We start from the raw sequence: 20,553 nt of genomic DNA, 5'->3' as shown, positions 1-20,553 counted from the left end.
ATTGGTCATCAATATAAATAATAAATAAAATGCCAAAACATATTTACCACGTGATCAAAGTTCCACACCACGTGGTACTTGAATAAAAGCATGGAGGCTGCTGTGTTTTTGTGCTTTGATCCAAATATCACTTTTGCTAGCGCATTGCCTTTCTTAGGGAGAACTTAGGCGATATCGCTATTTTCCCATTGATAGATTCGGCTTCGGTGTTTTGGGCGGCTCGAGACGGAGCAGCAGCGATGGAGTGGTTCGGTACTGGAAACTCCCCTATGTTTCCCGAAGAAGAAGAAGATGGTTACAGTGCCTCTGCCTCTTCTGTGCCAAGTAGCTTTCACAACTCCTCACTGCAGGTATTGTGAGGCTAAATGCCAATGCACATTTACCACTTAATTCTTTACTTGATTGTTAGCTAGCTTGGTAGCTACGTCAGTCATCGAGGAAATAAAGGCAAGCCAACCCACCACCTCCCCTGTTATTAGCTAGTTATTTAGCCTGCAGCTAGCTATTCGATAAATCCCTACATGACGTTAAATCAGTGATAATAATAGTTAGTCAGTATGTAATTAGTTGGCTAGCTAACAAGTCAAGTACATTACATAATGTCAACAATGGAAACGAGTCTGAGCAATTGAGTCCGACTCCTTCATTTGTAACTTTTTACTTAACGAACGACGTTTAATGACTGAAGATGCACTAACGTTACAGTAGCTAGTTATTTAGCTAGTAACCAGCCGATTAAACTCAATACGATTTAGCTAGCTTGTCAGGTTATTTTCATTGTCATCAGCCGAACGACCGGCTGTAGACATTGTCTCATTGCCAGGTTTGACATCAGCGAGTCTAAGCCAGTCGTCTTTAACCCAGCCAAGTGAGTGTCACTGACTAATTTACAGTGGTCTACAGCTATTACACAGCAAATTGGGGAAAATGGCACTAGCTAGCTACACCAAATTTGTTTTTCAATAATACTTGCTGTAATTCTGCTTTAGCCAATCAGGCAGTAACAGCTAGCTACTTACATAACTTTCCCAGCTACTGTGGATACGATAAGCATCCATAGCTAGTGTGTGCTGTCATCTCTATTCCCTGATAGTAATATCCATTAATACGGTATTCAGTTGACAGCTGAAGCTTGTGGGTGGTGTTCATGTTATTATTAGCTCGCAACCTGTGTTTTTACATGTCCAAATATAACTATTGCACACAGTTCGCCATAACAGAGTTACAGCAATGCATCGTCATCAGGAGGAGGAGAATGAGAATACTGGCCATGATTATTGTATATGTAATATTCTGCTGCAGAATGTAATGTCAAAAATATTTTCAGATATCAATCATAACTTACTGTCTTCTCTGTGACCATGGTGGTGTAGAGAACATGGTCTCTGTGCCAGAGATGGCAGCAGAATACAATGTAAAGATACTTGGATATAAGTTGTTTATAACCTCTTCTCCCCTCTGCTCTGTGACCCCTTGGTGCTGCTGCAGTGTCCCTGTGCCAATACCAGCTACAGTGTGTGAGGGTCTCCTTACAAAGATATTAGGTTATCAGTTCTTAATAAGCTAATTCTCTTCTTCTTCCAGGAGGTTGCCAGTGCAGAGTCCATGGCATCCCTGTGCCAGAGCCAGCAGAAGTGTGTGAAGGCCTCCGTTTCCAGCTGGCAGTTAGTGGAGGCTCAGGACCAGCTGTGTGGGATGGAGCTGCACGGCTCCGAGAGCGTCGAGCAGGAGCGCGCCCGCGCTGTCGCCGGCCAATCAGAGCTCTCGCAGACTGAACATGAGTGGCGCCGGAAGGAGAGCATGCTGGGAGGCAGCAGGAGCCCCGTGCTCAGCGCTGACAGCAGCCGGGACATGTTCGACAAGGTAACTAAGGTTGTGTCTACACTTGACACTTACATTTGACTTCTGCTATCAGAATATGAAGATCGCATTGAAAGACAGCTCTAGACACCCAAGTCGCTTTGTGGTCTGATTGTGTTAGATCTGTCTGACCACTTCAATAGGTGATTAGGAATGCATTGTGTGGGGGGTTTCTCCTCAGTCTGGACACAATCAGGCTACCTAAAGCACATACAGTGGGCGACATCATCCGCACTCCTCCCACCAGCGTTTGTAGAATGCATACTAACATTTGAATATAGCCAGGGAAAAAGGAATCCGGACACGGGAGACAAATTTTACATGTAGGTGTTGATGCAGGAGGGGGTTGGAATTCATGATCAGAATACTAATGCTGCATGAACTGTCAAGTCTAGACACAGCCTTAGAAAATGTAACGTTATGACTATATAACTACTGTTCCCCGAAGGAGGAAAACAAGGTACAGCATGCTATGGGGAGTTGCACACTTGAGAGTTCTTTTGAAGGATCTACAATTCACGCCTGACAAGGCAAATGAAATCCACGCCTCGGTGGAAGCCCCGCCTACCACAGGTGATAAGTGTGTGGCTTGGTTTCATTCTTTCAATTTAAAACCTCTCTTCAGAGCCCAGGAAGGGGTGGCACAGGGCCATATAGGTGTTGTGCCTCATTACCCTCCTTCAGGGAACAGTAGTTACAGTCATAACGTTACGCTCCCTTTGTCAGTCAACTTCGGTACAACATACTATGGGGAAATATACAGTGAGCTCCAAAAGTATTGGGACAGTGACAATTTGTCTGTTTGGGCTCTGTACTCCAGCGCTTTGGATGTTAAATGATACAATGACTATTTTTTATTTATTTTTATTTTTATTTTACCGTTATTTTACCAGGTAAGTTGACTGAGAACACGTTCTCATTTGCAGCAACAACCTGGGGAATAGTTACAGGGGAGAGGAGGGGGATGAATGAGACAATTGTAAACTGGGGATTATTAGGTGACCATGATGGTTTGAGGGCCAGATTGGGAATTTAGCCAGGACACCGGGGTTAACACCCCTACTCTTACGATAAGTGCCATGGGATCTTTGATGACCTCAGAGAGTCAGGACACCCGTTTAACGTCCCATCCGAAAGACGGCACCCTACACAGGGCAGTGTCCCCAATCACTGCCCTGGGGCATTGGGATATTTTTTTTTTAGACCAGAGGAAAGAGTGCCTCCTACTGGCCCTCCAACACCACTTCCAGCAGCATCTGGTCTCCCATCCAGGGACTGACCAGGACCAACCCTGCTTAGCTTCAGAAGCAAGCCAGCAGTGGTATGCAGGGTGGTATACTATGAGGTTCAAGTGCAGACTGTCAGATTTAATTTGAGGGTATTTTCCATCCATATCAGGTGAACCGTTTAGAAATTACAGTACTTTTTGTACATAGTCCCCCCCCCCCCCCCCCCCCCATTTTAGGGGACCAAAAGTATTGGGGCAAATTCACTTGTGTATTAAACAAGGCTGTGTGATATGGACAAAATATATCACTTTTTACAGTATTTTATGTTTTTGAATAATACAGGTAAAATCATTTGCTTTATGAGTAGTGTGTGACCCTAGGATGGCAACACATAGTGGCTTGCCAAAGTATTCACCCCCCCTTGGCATTTTTCTATTTTGTTGCCTTACAACATGGAATTAAAATGAATTTTTTTGGGGGGGGGGTGAACTTTGAAGATCCAAAATATTTTTTCTTGTGAAACAAACAAGAAATAAGACTTGTTTAGCTGCAAGTCTATTGGGGTATGTCTCTATAAGCTTGGCACATCTAGCCACTGGGATTTTTGCCCATTCTTCAAGGCAAAACTGCTCCAGCTCCTTCAAGTTGGATGGGTTCCGCTGGTGTACAGCAGTCTTTAAATCATACCGCAGATTATCAATTGGATTGAGGTCTGGGCTTTGACTAGGCCATTCCAAGACATTTACATGTTTCCCCTTAAACCAGTCGAGTGTTGCTTTAGCAGTATGCTTAGGGTCATTGTTGGTTAAATAAAGGTTAAATAAATGGAAATAAAAATTGTCCTGCTGGAAGGTGTCTGTGAGTTTGGTGGGCGGCCCTCTTTTGGCAGGTTTGTTATTGGTGCCATATTCTTTCCATTTTTAAAAATAATGGATTTAATGGAATGTTCAAAGTTTTAGATTTAAATAAATAAATAAAAATCCAACCCTGATCTGTACTTCTCCCCACCTTTGTCCCTGACCAGTTTGTAGAGCTCCTTGGTCTTCATTGTGCCACTTGCTTAGTGGTGTTGCAGACTCTGGGGCCTTTCAGAACGTATATACTGAGATCATGTGACACTTAGATTGCACACAGGTGGACTTTATTTAACTAATTATGTGACTTCTGAAGGTAATTTGTTGCACCAGATCTTATTTAGGGGCTTCATAGCAAAGGGGGTGAATACATATGCATGCACCACTTTTTCGTAAATGTTTTTATTTTTTAAACAAGTTCTTTTTTTCACTTCACCAATTTGGACTCTTTTCTGTTTGTCCTTTACATGAAATCCAAATAAAAATCCATTTAAATTACAGGTTGTAATGCAACAAAATAGGAAAAATGCCAAGGGGGTGAATACTTTAGGAAGGCACTGTACATTTTAAGCTATTTCAGTGGGTCTTTCTCCATTCTGATTGTTTTATACTGTTCAATTCAACTTCAACAAAATAATTACTTTACATATATTTCTGCATTTCTTAGACTGATTTGAGATTATTTCCACACTGCCACGTAGGGCTGCAAGATATGGGCAAACAAACTAGGCCTTATTTTTTTTACCAAATGTGGCAAATACAATTTGACTTGCGATTTAGATCAAAACACTTTGGGGAACTGTTGGAATCATGGAAATATAAATAATAGTGGTCACTTTGAATACAGTGTTTGACCTGACAACGAACCAAAATGCCAGGGAGTTGTTGTGACAGGGTAGGGACCAAAGTTTTAGTCAGTGTTTCATAGGGAACCCTATAATCTTTGGCAACCTTAGATGTTTCTTCATGTAGCCAACATATTCATGCTTTGCCTATTTCTCTTTTGATTTTGAAGATACTGTAATACAAATAACATGCTGATTTTAGGCCTACACCAGCACTGGTATCAGGCTGTATTAGCTAGCTACGTTTGCTCTGACTAGTGATTAGCATTAGCTGCTAACATGATTTAGCTTAAACTTGCAAATCAAATAAAAACTAGCTATTTGCAGATGTAGAAACAAACTAATAGTGTAATTATAGAACGCTTGTGGATTTATATTAAGAAGCAAAGTGGAAACAACATCGTTGTCATTAATATCCGAATTCTGCTAGTGATTCTGATTCAGCCCACATTGGAGGGAGCCTCCGGAGGGCTTATCATGGATTATTGTGGCTCCCAAGTGAACCAGGAAGCCTTCGTTCACCAAGATCATTCGCCTTTTAGGTATGTACCTGTGGCAACTACCATTGCACAGGGTCCTGTTATCCCAGGCGCACGGGCAGGTTTGGCAAGTGAGGCCAGAGATTTGGTTCCTATGGGCCTGGCCACTGAGAGGGCCTCTGACTGCTAGAGCCTTAGCTCAATGTTATTGCTACCATTCAGTCTGCAAGGGCACCCTCCATGAGGGGGCTGTATACATATACGTGTCAAGCGTTTGAGCTCTGGCGCCAAGTTAAACGACTTGTTCATACAGGAGCTTTTCGAGCAGGGCCGGGCATTCTCCATGTGAAAAGTGTACATAGCCCCATCTCAGAGTGTCGTGTGGAGGTTTTGCGGTTCCTGAAATGTGTACATCGTCTCAGACGGTTCTCTAAAACTTACTGTGCTCACATGGGACTTGGTGCTGGTTTTGGAGGCACTGTGTGCACCCCCTTTGAGCCTCTGGACTAAAAACAAACATCCCTGCTCATGGCTTTGGCCTCAGCTAAACATGTTGGGGACGTTTAGCCGATGTCCCATACCTGGTAGACCACCCAGCGGTGTAGCCTCCACTCCTGAGAGTGTCCCACCTGCATAAAAGATCTGCACCCAATTTGAAGCAACCGGGATAGAGACACACTCCCCATCCGTTGACGCACGCCACCACTGACATATTGTTGGTTCTGACCAGCACAAGCTGACCTAACAAAAGCAGGGGCAAGTGCCAGATACCCGTGTCAATGACAGAGGGTCCTACCATTGGGCCATGGACCGTAAGCCTGACGGGGACACCCAACACGACCGACTTTTGCTGCAAGATGCTTCCAGGTCAATTTCTAGCACTTAGTGCAGGAAGGGCCGCATCAACAATAGCCCCAGGGGAATGACTTTCATCACAGAAGCCATCATCCCTAGTAGGTGTAGGCACCGACGAAAACACACTGTGCCTCAGGCGAAATTTGGTTGAGCAGAGCCGTAAACCCAGACACATCCGTGGGGATAGAAAAGTGCGAAACGCTATTGAGTCTAGGCTCGAGACCCAGAAACAGAATGTGCTGAGATGGAGTCCGACAGCTCTTTTTCTGGTTTCTTATGAAGCCTAGTGACTGAATACGGGACAGCAGCATGGATGTGTGTACTGCTTGCCCCCTTAACTCCGCTGTCACCAGCCAATTGGCTGTAACAGCCAGTGGTTCCTGAGCATTCTTAGTTTGTAGACAGAGGTGCTTGTTCAGGGCACATAGGTCTAGAATGAGATGCAAAGTTCCGTCCCTTTTAGTAACCAAGAAATGCCGGCTATACCAGCCATCCTGGGTATTTGAACATAGGAATTGCTTGGATTGCCTACTTCTCGAGACGGGAGGATATTTCCTCCTTCAAAATGGGCGCTGAGGCCTTGGAAACAACCAAAGTGATGACCCTGCAGAAGCTTGGGCTGACGCACAACAAATTGTAGCCTGTGCACTAACGTCACGGTTCGCATGATCCAGGGCGACACTGCGCATGCATGCCATTGGTCGGCGTAGACATAGAGCCTCGTGTGAAGGACGCCACCTTGTGGACTGGGAAATATTTGGTTTATTTTTCTATTTCCACCACTCTTGACAACCGTGTGTCTGAACGTGGAGAAGGGACACTTCATCAAACTCTCATACGGGAGACAACACTTAACAACAGTGTGGAACTCTGTTGAAAAAAACATTATCTGTCAAGGTTTTCCTGAAGCCTGGCCAACTCTGGCTACACTAGTTCTGGCGATCAGTGACGTACCCTGATTGGCTGTGCCACCTGGGGGTTCTGTTGTTACAACGAGCCTCATTTGGTTTAGGCGGTAAGATGCATTCCGGTGACCAGCTAGCACCCAGCTCTGGATCGCACACATTAAAAATAGACCCAGGGGAAAAAATGTTATCATGGTTGCCCTACATGCCAGTCATAGATACTGGTGACAAAGCGCCTTGTAACCTAGATGGGAATGGGACAGACTGCTCTGGAAAAACTGACCCCTTCTGTGGTAACAGACAAGGGTGATTTGTGGAGTGGTGTACTGTTCGCTCAGACCTCTGGGGTTATCCGAGCCAGCAGCTCTGGGGCTACTTCCTCCTCTACTCCCTCCAACTACATGAATTGCCGGGGGAACGCTAATAAGCTTCCTTCACCGGAAGTTAGGCATACTAACCGAAGTTAGCCAAGAGGCTATTTAGGCTAGGCTAGCTATCCTCTGACCGCAGCACGGTCCATTTAGAATAAACAAGCAACTTAACGCTACGTATACTAAACAAGAGAGCTATGCAGGTAACTCCACCGTGGGGGGGCAGGAATAGCTAGTAATAGTAGCTAGCTCGCCTTGGTGAGTTAGCTAAGCTGGCTAGCACGTCATGCAGTGCTTATTAGCTAGCATGGTCTTAAGTCTACGTCGGACCGGATCACAGAGGCAGCACGACGAGTCGATAAGCTGGCGACCAGTGCTGTATCGATGTACATGCCAACTCATGCCAACTTGAAGTGCTTCCTGCTGGGTATCACGGTCGTGTCGCCGGCTATAGCTAACGTGGCCAAAAAATGTTTCCCTGATAATGATTTGATTTCGGACTATTCTGTGAAGAGAGGCAATTGGTGCTTAACTAAGGCCGACACAGGCGGTGGGGGCATAACCACAGAACCTGGTTACCCTCTTTTCGAATAGCCCGGAGGCTTTCGACCCGAGAAACAACCCAATCCATCTCTGCACCTCGACTCAGCGGCGGTACGGGCATCCAGGAGAAGTCGTCGCTATCGGAAACACCAAGCCCTAAAGAATGCTACGCAATTGTCAAGAGAACCTGCACCGTGGACTAGTATAGGATCACCTGTCCTTTAATCTCACACACAAACTGATTGGAGCGTGGGCAGCCTGAACATGTTTCTGAGACCATGCAAGACAACAAGCGTGAATATCTTTCCATTCATTGGGGAATGAACGCGAACCCGGCTTGTTAGCGTTTGTTGTTTCGGTTGCGTTAGCCATCTTACTTATTGCTTTAGCCAACCAAGCTATTCTAAGAATAACTAACTAATTGTTTGTGATTTGGAAACTTATGAGAACCATACAACTTCAGCACCCAGGGGGGTGAGCACGCTCTACCACAAAGGGACAGTTTAGTTGGTGCAACGTAACATGCTGAGCAGACCGAACACGTCGCATGCGCGAGCGTCGCTAAATAAATTTAGAAATCCATGTTATTCAATTATTGCACCCACACTGCTCACGAGCGTCTGCGATGCCAAGGGCTAAAATAGAAATCAGTCCTATTTCTGACGCAGATCGTGCTGAAAGTCCTGCCTCTCCCATCTCCTCATTGGTTTATAGAAGCCGGTACCCACGTGCCATGTCCTCATTGGTTATACCCACGTGGGTGATTGAAAGACTAAATGTTTTGCTGGTTGTCGTGGTAATACTATGAAAGTGGTAATACTATGAAAGTGTAGATGCCAATCACCATATGCGTTCAAAGATGAAAAAGCCTGGAAGGAGGAGAAATGACTAGAAACGATTTGGTTGGCCGTTTTATGTGTGGATCAATTGTCGGAGTGGAGGACCTTGTGCAGTTCAGGTAAAATAACAACTCAATGTTTATATCCCAGGACAAATTAGCTAGCAACAGCAAGCAAGCTAACTAGCTAAATTGCCATACATGTTTAATGCTTTTCGACCTGTCCCCAAATTAATGTCATTGGTTCAGAGTTTGTTTTGATATTTTAACCTGCGTGTCGTTATCGCGTTTGGTATAGGGGGACAAAATACATGTATGCACGATGGCGCCGGTTTGGGTTCCGTGTAAGACTTTTGTTTTGTTTTAGTAGCTTGAATCATTCCTGTTCACACCAAGGTGAAGCATGGCATTAGTGAAGGAATGAATACGATTCTCGCGCTTATCAACTGTGGAAGGCGGAGCTTCCAGCGAGGCATGGATTTCATTGTCAGGTGTGATTTGTAGATCCTTCAACCGAAGTTGAAAGAGTGCAACTCCCCATAGTATGTTTTACCGACGTTGACTGACTGAAAGGGAACCTACAGACAAACGTTGCGGGAATCTCAGTTTAATTTCCTTTATTCCTTGCGTTATTCGCCGCCTCCTCAAACTCCGTTGGATGAGAAAGTAGATGAATCCTCCCCTCAGAACTTCTGATCAAATGTGTTTTAAGAAGGTGAAGAGAGAGGATGTGAGGAATCATGGACATGCAATTATTTTCCTGTTGAAAAAAGGTAAACCAAGTTAGATTTAAGCTACCTACCTGATCAGTACACTTCTGATATTTCTCCAGACAGTAAGGGGGACAATCTTTATTGTATCTCCTTGATGCCTTGTGTGCGCCCTTCTCACCTCATCAAAACACATTGAATGAGAAGGTCAGAGGAGGAAGCGAGGAATGAATCAAGTATGGGTAGCTGCAGCCCAATATGCCAACCGGAGTGTGGGTGTGTCGAAAGGAGTGGGTGTGTGGATAGCGACTCGGCTAATTGGGCAGATTTGTTGCCACTCAAGACCGTTTTGCGTGGCTGATTGTGCTGCACATGAGTCGATAAGACAGCGACCTGTGCACCGGTGTTGTATCGACGTGCCTGCCGACTTGAAATGCTTCCTACTTGGTATCACTGTAGTGTCGCCGGCGGTAGCTAACGTGGCCGTTCATTTTCTCACACTATTTTATTTCAAGTACAAAAGTAGCCTACACAAGAAATAACTAATATTGATAGCCATCTAGATGTCACCTTGATACGTAGACTACCGCCAGCCTACTACTCAATGGGGAGGGCATGAATGGCGACACAGTGCCCTTCACTCCCGCTTGACAAGCACTATTGTCTGGCAACTGCGTGCGAAGTAACTACGTAGTAGCCAATATTAGGGAGACCGTCACAGTAAGCACACGCATACAACTCATGAAGAAACAGTACACCATCATCAATACTTTTAGTCAGTTTTACACATTCAGTTATTAAACTAACAGTGAAATACAACTGACTTGTTCTTAAAAAGTCCAAACTATCGCAGAGTGCTTTTGACCCACTCCCTTTCACACACCCAATCCTTTCCTTTCGACACACCCGTTCGCCCATACTCCGATCGCCATATTGGGATGCTGCTACCCTCTTCTCAGTGGACTGTGCTTCTCTTTCCTTCTCCTATAGAGTATTATTAATAGTAAAAACGTTGAATTGGAGGTTCACGACAAGAGCAAAACCTTTGTTCAGAAGTATGAAAAAGAATTGAGACATTTTGGTGAGTGAAATGTTTAATCTACTGCTTATCATGGTTTAATATTGAGTGATGCAGCAGGTGTGGCATTGTGGAATGGTATTGGTCCGTTGTCTCTATTGTGATGGGTCCGATGTGTCTCCATTGTGATTGGTCAGGCATGTTGCGGAGGTGGGATGACAGCCAGCGCTTCCTGTCTGACCTGCATCACCTCATCTGTGAGGAGACTGCCAACTACCTGATCCTCTGGTGCTTCAGACTTCAAGCCGAAGAGGTCAGAAAAACATCACACTGTCCTGTGAATTTATTTGCTGCTAGTATTTGATACAATATATTTTTATCTAAACGCCAATATCAGCCGGCCGTATGTTTCCTGTTCAGGGTTGATGTGTAAACTATTGTTTACTGACCGACAGATCTAACTATTGTTAAAAGACCAGACTGATCCTACCCCTTCATATTTTCTAACAAATTACATTTCTGAATATCTGAATTAGTTAATTTTATACTTATGACTATGGGTCACATATGTTAGAGGTTCTATCCTGTTCCCTTTCTCCTGACAGATATTTGTTCAGGTTTACAAACATTGACTTTATAGTATAGCCTGCAGACTTGATTTGTGGTATACGGATGAATTCACATCTTTCCCACTTTGATATATTCCACCACAGAAAGAGGCGTTAATGGAGCAGGTAGCTCACCAGGCTGTTGCTATGCAGTTTATCCTGGAGATGGCCAGCACCTCCCAGCAGGATCCCAGAGGCTGCTTCCGTCAGTTCTTCCACAAAGCCAAAGTAAGCATCTAGCTCTCCTGGTCTGTCTGCTGATGAGTCACGGTTAAGTCATTATACCACATCAGGCACCCTAAGAATGGGGTGAAATGGCTCCCTATTCCCTATGTAATAGTACACTACTTTTGACAAGGGGTCACGTAGGGCTTTGGTCAAACGTAATGCACTATAAAGTAGATAGGGTGCTATTTGAGGCATCCTAAGACTAGCGAAGGCTCTATCTAACCATCCCCGTCTGTCTGCTGAGTCACTGTCAAGTCATTATACTGCAAAGTAATATAAAGCAAATTGTTTACCCACCATATAACCAGTGCTTATTGATAAGCTAGGTTGAGGATTGAACAAATGTTTTAATATGTGATTTAATGATCAAACTTGTCAATGTTTTGACTGATTTTATGTTATTTAATGTTATGTAACTAACTGTCATTCACTAAAAATAGTTTGCTGGAGGAAGATGTACTGTACAGTGATGTAATGTGGTCAAATGACCACTAGAGAGAGACAGGAGTCACGACAGACTCCTACAACACCGCAATGATATACAGCTACATGCTTTCATGCCAAAACATTGTAAGAATTTCTGTATGATTACCAGTGTTTTACATATTGATATGATTTTAAGAGGCTGCATGGTTTAATTCCAAAATATTTGTTGCTTTTCTCAGCTGTAATCATGTATCTATAACTGTGTAACACACTCTTAATGTTTAGATAAAAACATTTTATAAGAGGCCTCCCGAGTGGTGCAGCGGTGTAAGGCTCTGCATCGCAGTGCTTGGGGCGTCACTACCCGGGTTAGACCCCAGACTGTGTCACAACAGGCAGTGACTGGGAGTCGCATAGGGTGGTGCACAATTGGCCCGGGTTATGAGAGGGGTTGACTGGGGGTGGCTTTACTTGGCTCATCGTGCTCTAGCGACTCCTTGTGGCGGGCCGGGCGCCTAAAGGCTGACTTCAGTCGTCAGTTGAACGGTGTTTCCTCCGACACATTGGTGCGGCTGGCTTCCGGTTTAAACGGGCTGGTGTTAAGAAGCGCGGTTTGGCGGGTCATGTTTCGGAAGACGCATGACTTGACCTTCGCCTCTCCTGAGCACGTTGGGGAGTTGCAGTGATGAGACAAGATCGCAATTGGATATCACCAAATTGGGGAGAAAAAGGGGGTAAAATTTATTTATTATGATTCCAAGTTCCTCTTGTCAACCCGAGGATGATCAAGTAAGTCTCTAATTCCATTGTCATATTTTCCCCTGTGTAAGGCAGGACAAGAGGGGTACTTAAACATCTTCCATGCTGAGCTAGAGGCCTTTAAGCAGAGAGTAAAAGAGTACACCATCAAGTTCAAAGGAGAGACCCCCTCCAACGACACACCGCTCCAGAGCAGTACAGCACGCTGTCATCTGGATCCCAAAGAGGTTCTAGAATCTTTACCCCCAGTGAGTATTCTAAATGACCTATTTACATTTTTGACATGCACCTGTATGGTAACAATTTAATATAGTAATTTCAATATTTTGTTCTGATATATTTCTTCCGTTCTGAAACAGGAACTGAAGGCAGGGTTCCAGCTGCAAGACATGCAGATTCTCCAGAATGTTCTCAGCACCATGAATCCACAGGTAGTGGTTACAGTTCTGTTTTCTTAGTAGACTGACTACCCCTCCATGTTGCTGGTGTGGTGAAGATACTGCTTTTGTAGTCTAGATTCCTTTACACCCAACCGCCTAACAGAAACCTGTATTATAGTAATTATGGCAATGATGTACTACATGTTCAGCTTTTAAATTACCTTTCGAATATTTACCTGATATCTTGGTTTTAGTTTGTACATGAGAATTAGATCTGTTTATTCAGCCACACTGTTAATTATTGCCTAATATGTTTACTATTAATTACTCCTATGCCAATTGATACCACATGTACAAGGTATAACCTCGGGAAGCTTAAATGTCAGCTATACTATGAGACGAGTGGCCTTATTTCTTATATAAACATTGAGTTAAAAGATTGAAATATCCAAAGAGCCTAAGTTCATGTTCAAGTTTCAAGCCGTGCACTATTTATTTTAAACGGAAGTAAATTAACAGTCAGTGTGTTTCTCTAGATCTGAATTCCTTCCTCGAGCGAGAGAGAAATAAACAAACAGGAAGAGGGTGAAAGAATATCACCCCCAACTGGCCCCTGAAACCTGACTCTATGTCGAATCCTAAAAGAGAGTGAAACAAGGAAATGAAACATGTCCTCCTCCACAAATAACACTTAGTTAGCAGTTGGGGCCTGGTTGGAACTCTAGATGTGGGCCAATGAACGCAGAAAAGAAACTCCTGTTACATAAGCAGTATAATCAGCTTGAGCAGTACACTGGGTTAATCCCTGTGTGTCCCAAAATGGCACCCTATTCCCTAGATATTGTACTACTCTTGCCCAGGACTCATTGAAAAGTAGTGCTTTATAAAGGGAATAGAGTGCCGTTTGGTACACATCCCATGTACATCCATTCAGAGCAGCTCAGACAGTTCTACTTTCCAAACCTCTTCCCCACCGTCTCATTAAGCACTGGGCCTATTTTAGAGTCCCAGATCAATTCAGCCTCTTGGATCATAATAAATACGACTATATGGACAGGGAGTGGGGAGCTGATCCTAGATGAAAAGGTCTTAGGAGTCCTGTTACCTTTTTTTAGTCTAAACTTCATCCTAAAACTGAACCTGTTTTAAGACGCTGCCCAGACAAACTCTGAGCCATGAGTAAAATCAAGTCATAAAAGTTTATCTCAGCTGGTAATCACGACAGTTTGCGGTTCTGCAAAGGAAAGATAGTGATGACCCTCATTGACATTGTTGCAAATGATGGAGAATAACCAATTGCGATGAGCCATCGCCAGCTGTGAACTCTATTCAGACGTGCACTGTGAACGTACAGCAAATGTTGCAATGTTAAAACGTTTGATATAACTGTCGCCTGACAAGATCACTTCGCCTACTGTTAATTATTGCCTAATATGTTGGCATGCATAACCTTGTTTTAACCAATTCTGATGGTTGTTAAAAGTAGAATTGACAAAATTACTGTTATATCAACACACTCGTCACTCTCGTTTTACAACTCTGAATCGCTTTGGCACAGTAGGCCTCAAGTCCATTGCGTACAACGTTTTGAAAGATCTATGATTTTCATCGAACACAATCAAAGTAAACATAAGCCCTAGATGCCGTCAATTGCCCAAATTATAGGCGTGCCCAATGTAGGCTTTTTCATTTAATTGCAATGTGATGTTGCACTCCAAAGGGATAACTTGAACTAACATGTAGGTAATTAAATCAAACATTTTTTCTTAGATTATTTATTACCCTAGTGGTTATAAGTATTTATGCATGTCATGTGAAATCATTGTCAAAAGCACAAGAGATTATTAATGGATTGATCCTGTAAAAATGTTATCAACTCCAAAGCAGTTGCATGTGGCGCAGGAAACGCCGACTCGCTGCATTTTTCTATTATCAAGACACCTGCTGGCAACTCTTACCCCTTTACACTCCAATGGTAGATTTGGTCACTCATAAATGCATAAATTGGAATGGAGTGACTGTACAGTAACATGCTATGCATGACGTTAGCGCTTTGGCTCTCTGCCTCACAGCACTAGGCTTTTGACTGACAGCCGTTCTGAACTTGAGCACCGCACGCTACATTGTTGCCCCCATCCCTCCCACTAATTGGGCAACTTTAGCAAATGTTTTTGTTGTCTTAGTGAGGGAAATGCTGTAAATTAAGAGGACTATGTATTTTGAAATATGAGATGTTGAGGATGATGAATACTGCTTTAATGTCAATAGAAGCAAGCCAAATACCCATGAATCCTAATGTGCACTTCACATATCATTAAACTCCTGTCATATACAGTGTCAACATGTATAATCACCATTCTATGTACAGTTACCAGATGACATGGCGTCATACTCTGGGTTGTTCTGAACAGAATCAGCTTATGTTTCTTTATGTAAAGAGAATTTTCCGCGGTACACACACCTAAATGCACTTATGACTCCTTTTGTGTGCACGCCAAAAGGATATTTTTTTCCCTGAATTGCAATGTGAAAGCCTAACAAATGTCATATTTTATAACTAAGCTAGTCACGTTGGCAATAAAACAAGCTTTTAAATGATGCCCACCTGAGCCAGATTGCGATTTTATAATGGACCGTTTTTAGAGTGCTTAGAAATCAACAGTCTTTCTGTGATTGCAGGGTTGCATTCCAAACACAACTACGACAAGTGTTCTTGCTGTAGTTCCTCAATGATCCAGCAATGAGCTCAAAAAAGTATTTTAATTGTAGACTCTCCTTTTGAGTCATAAAAGCTTGTTGAAATGACTAATGTACTGTGCAGACTTGGAGACACCCGTTAGACCTCGCACTCAAACCCTTGTACTTTTTTTGTCTTATGTTGCTCCTACACCACATTTTCCAGGAATATTCATATATTACTGAATGTATTCAGATTACCTTCAGAATTTTTATTTTATTTTTACATTTTACCCCCTTTTCTCCCCAATTTTCGTGGTATCCAATTGCTAGTAATTACTATCTTGTCTCATCGCTACAACTCCTGTACGGGCTCGGGAGAGACGAAGGTCGAAAGTCCTACGAAACACAACCCAACCAAGCCGCACTGCTTCTTAACACAGCGCGCATCCAACCCAGAAGCCAGCCGCACCAATGTGTCGGAGGAAGCATCGTGTACCTGGCCCCCTTGGTTAGCGCGCACTGCGCCCGGCCCGCCACAGGAGTCGCTGGTGCGCGATGAAACAAGGATATCCCTACCGGCCAAACCCTCCCTAACCCGGACGACGCTAGGCCAATTGTGCGTCGCCCCATGGACCTACCGGTCGCGGCCGGCTGCGACAGAGCCTGGGCGCGAACCCAGAGTCTCTGGTGGCGCAGCTAGCGCTGCGATGCAGTGCCCTAGACCACTGAGATTACCTTCAGATTTTTATATCAAAAAATAAAAGGGCCGTAAAATCAAGTGTAATGTTTTTGGATTCAGTCTTGTCTGAACTGTTATCCTCAACTTTGGTCTAATAATTTTCCCATCATCTCCAAACTGTTCCCTTTTAATTGCTACCATGGTTATGCACAAGCTTTTCATATTTCTTCTATAAGAAACCTTTCAATTTAGCCCTATCCATATAGGCCAATTCCCACAAGCGTAAAGGGTTAACTGGTTAGGACAGCTCGTGAGGTCTCCTAAATATCTGTCGACAAGGTGAGACTCTTATGACTAAAAATGTTTCATGCATAGCTTTTATTTTTACCCTTAAGAGTAGGATTAAAATGTCTCCTCAGAACTTACGACCAATTATCTACTCTGAGGCACTTTGTGCCCAGCACTCCTATTCTGAGATGGTTGTTGAATACTGGTCCTGATGAATGCTGATGAAAGGTGGAATTATCAGTGTTCGTGTCAAGATGCCCCACAGAGCAGGTGGATTATCGTCCCAAACTACACTTCCCAGGGGACATAGTGTTTGGAACAGGCAACCTCAGAACTAACTCATACAGATTCATTAATCATATCGTATCAGGGTGTCTGTTTCTTCTTTAGATTACACAGTTATTGCTTTGTAAATTATTTTTGTTTTCTCTCGTGAGTTGAAGTTGCTGTTTTGGTTGTACCACCAGGTGGCAGAGTACCATGTGAAGCGTTGTCTGGAGTCTGGCTTGTGGACTAACAAAGAAGGGAGACGGTCCAAGGAGGAAGTTAATCCAGAAACAGATGACCTGCGCATGATGGAGACATAATGACTGTGGTGCAAGCGCCCTCCATCTCTCCCATCTCCCCTCTAGGAATTGACACTCAATAGGAAAAGGGCTGAGCTCCCCACAGAGACTTATTTTTGTATGCAGCAGAATCTGCACCTGAATGTGTCTTGCACTTTATATTTGTTTCAAAACAAACTATTTAAAGAAGGCGAGTGGTAGGTATGAGGCACTTACTGTACCTTTTCTCATATAGCTAGAGTATCTCTTCTCATGTCATCTTGTTTTAGCAGAGTGAACCTTGCTTTGTAAGGAAGTCATCTTTACACAGGAATTTACAAGAGCTACTTCAAACTTTTAAGAATTGTTTTTGTTTTTATATTTTGGGGTATTCCTGTGACTCTTTATCAACCTTATGGGTGTGAAGGGAGAGAAGTCATCTACAGTAGGCTTCACTGGACTCGCAGGTAGGAAGTCTAATGGTTAAGAGCGTTGGGCCAGTAACAGAGAAATTGGCCGTTCTGCCCTTGACCAAAGCAGTTAACCCCCAACAATAACTACTGCTCCCTGGGCGCCGACGACATGGACGTCGATTTAAGGCAGCCCCCGCACCTCTCTGATACAGAGGGGTTGGGTTAAAAGCGGAAGACACATTTCGGTTGAATGAATTGTTGGGCAAATTACTAGGTATCCTCCTTCCTTTAGTAGGAGAGGAAAAACCTGAGCATTACAATCAAACCTGCTCTTGTCGTAAATAAAAGTGCACATTGTTTTGGTTGAAGAAACAAGAGGCCTAATCCTGAAGTCATATTTCTGCAGTCTCTAACATTCTGTCCAACACCGCTGAGCCACTACTGCATGTGGTTAAAACTGTCATAGACGCGTGTAAACGCTCTGGGCCCAAATTCACAAAGCGTGAGTAGGATCTGGTCCCACCTCTAATTCATAATGGTTTATAAGGTCTGGTCCCACTCCCCCTCCTAATTCAGAATGGTTTATAAGGTCTGGTCCCACCTCTAATTCATAATTGTTTAAAAAGCTAAACTGGTCTCAGATCAGCACTCCTACTCTGACACTGTGGATGAGGGCCCTGTGCTCTTTCAGCTCGTGTGTGTCCAGTTTGTCATTAGGCCAATATTTAATGCCGATATACTACCATGGTGTAGCTATGACGACTTCACTATGCAAAGCAATGAGTTTGCTGTTATTTTGTTTTTGTTACTGCTGGTCATTCATCCTCAACCAACACTCCAAAAAATGTCTTGCTCTGTCCATCACAGAAGAATGAGCTTCACAACATATCAATGTATGGCTGCTAAACTCAACTGCTCACATAATTGATTGTGAAACTGGAAACAACCTGTAGAACTTACTCTGGCTGCCATAAGGTGAAAACATCCTGTACTAGTCTGTGCTCTGTTTGAAATGGAACCGCTTTAAATCAACTGTGCAGGGTAAATGGCTATAATACATTAGGTCTACCTGAACACAGTTTAAACGTTCTGCAAAAGTCTAATGAAATAAAATAAATTAATGGAAATCTGTTTTGTTGCTTTTCACTAGGTTTTTTTTTTCATTATAAGATTTTATTAACTTTATCAGCCTGATAAGTCTCTTCCAGAAAGCTAGACTCGATAATAAATAATATACTTGTTTTGTAATAAGTTAAGGTACTGTATATTCATTTGTATATGGATATTTTAACAAAGTAATTTATCTCTGATTATCAAAGAGCTAATCTCGGGGTAACCCAGAACTAAAGTCTGCTCGATTAAATTCTGGGTCCATGAGATGCTAGAACGAGGAGCTCCATCCTCTCTCTGCGAGTTAAGGGCCGAATGACTGCCCTTCCTTAATTTGAAAACAAATGCTAACACCTCGGAAGTTGTGATTTGTCCAAATAACCAGTGATGGAAAAAAAAAATAGGCACCAGCACTATAGCTGCTCGTTATCTATCAGTGCTCATAATAGAAAGATATATTGCATCATTTTATGTTGACATATTCTGCCTATGAGATTATCAAAGAAAAGGTCATAATGTGCTACAAAAATACTGCATATAATAGCTTTTCAATATAGAGACAGTCATTAGATGACAAATCTATACTCGCAAGGCCACAGTCAGACCAAATACACATAATATACAAAGTGTATTAAACATTAGGAATAGCTGCTCTTTCCATGACAGACTGACTAGGTGAATGCTGGGATCCCTTATTGATGTCACCTGTTAAATCCAAAACCCACCTCACATGGAGGAGACTGGTTAAAGAAGGATTTTTAAGCCTTGAAACAATGAGGGAAGAAGATATTTACGCCGGTGTGGCCATGAGGTGAGTGTGTAAGATTGTGGACGGGGGAAAAAAAGTGGAACATGTTTTGAGTGAATATGGAGTGGTGGATCACAGAACTTTTGGAAGAGCTATAGAAGGAACTTGAACGTGACATGAGGATGAATTAACCGCAATGGCAGGTGCGACGAAGACTGAGTTTGAGCCTTGTCCTGATGATTCTGACCCAGTAGGAGTGTGAATTTTGGAGAGACTGGATCCTTGCCTTCTGGCTGATCAATATGTGGTGTCAGGTTGGGTGGAGAAGAGGTTGGGGAATGTTGGGTCGGTGAAAGTGACTAATTGGCCCTCTTGCAGCGTGTGCTCCGCACCACATGAATGGGGACAAGAACACTGGTTTGGTCTTAAGTGTTGAAGAATCAGAAGTTGAAGATACCCGGTGTCTGTGACGCCCGAAATTTGGTGCGATGCAGACCCGGTGAAGAGAATGGTGAAACAGAAGACACTGTCTGTACTATTGAGTTTTGATGCAGAGTCTTTACCAGATAAAGTCAAGTTAGGATGTGTCAGTTATGCCGTGAGAGCTTGTCCCAAATCCATTACGATGTTTTAGGTGTCGAGCTTATGATCATGTGGCAGCAGTGTGTAGGAGGGAGATTTCTAGATGTGAGAAGTGTGCAGGAGGACAAGAGACAAAATAATGTGTAGCATCGGTGTAAAGAGTTATAGGGGTACCCGTGGTGCTGAAGATCAGAGGGGTCGGGTGAGAGACAGGTTGAACGTTTTGTATGCTGAGGCAGTGAAGAGAGAGGAAGATGGGTCCAGGGTGAGAGATCCTAAGAAGATTCCTGTGAGTAGGCCAACAGAATGATAGGAAAAACCTGCTTCAGTTAAAAATAAATGTTTATGGCCGTGGTGGTCAGTTGTACTGCAGGAAATCACAGAGGATAGATGTTGTGGTGCCAGCTGCAGAGAAGTACTGGGTTGTACGAGATTTTACTGCAGAAGAGTTACAGGATGTTTTGAACGACAATGTCCCCGTCCTCCTAGGCTGCTGACCTGAAGTAGGATCAGATACGACCAGAGTAGTGGAATAGTGGGGAGGTTTTAATGGGTTCAGGATTAGTTGGTAGGTCAATTTTTCACACAGTAATGAATTCAT

The 20,553-nt window shown here is 43.4% G+C and overlaps 1 protein-coding gene across 1 annotated transcript; it reads left to right on the top strand.

The window, feature by feature from the left end:
• The first annotated feature begins 53 nt into the window (after positions 1 to 53).
• LOC129810878 (hsp90 co-chaperone Cdc37-like 1) lies at positions 54 to 18,639 on the top strand. Its single transcript, XM_055861848.1, has 8 exons — positions 54 to 350; positions 1,585 to 1,863; positions 10,480 to 10,570; positions 10,705 to 10,820; positions 11,221 to 11,343; positions 12,600 to 12,776; positions 12,888 to 12,959; positions 17,022 to 18,639. The coding sequence occupies exons 1-8, from the start codon at positions 240 to 242 to the stop codon at positions 17,139 to 17,141; spliced, it is 1,089 nt and encodes a 362-aa protein (XP_055717823.1). The 5' UTR covers positions 54 to 239; the 3' UTR covers positions 17,142 to 18,639.
• Positions 18,640 to 20,553: the final 1,914 nt, after the last annotated feature.

The sequence above is a fragment of the Salvelinus fontinalis genome, chromosome 2 (genome assembly GCF_029448725.1).
Source record: "Salvelinus fontinalis isolate EN_2023a chromosome 2, ASM2944872v1, whole genome shotgun sequence".
In the NCBI taxonomy this organism is placed as follows: Eukaryota; Metazoa; Chordata; class Actinopteri; order Salmoniformes; family Salmonidae; genus Salvelinus; species Salvelinus fontinalis.
This window is presented reverse-complemented; position numbering and strand designations above follow the sequence as displayed.

Bases quoted from the DNA above. Each gene is read 5' to 3' on its own strand.
- LOC129810878 (XM_055861848.1), top strand. From the start codon at position 240: ATGGAGTGGTTCGGTACTGGAAACTCCCCTATGTTTCCCGAAGAAGAA. The intron at 1,864-10,479 runs GTAACTAAGGTT...CTTCTCCTATAG, and splicing joins GCCGGGACATGTTCGACAAG to AGTATTATTAATAGTAAAAA. The intron at 12,960-17,021 runs GTAGTGGTTACA...TTGTACCACCAG, and splicing joins TCAGCACCATGAATCCACAG to GTGGCAGAGTACCATGTGAA.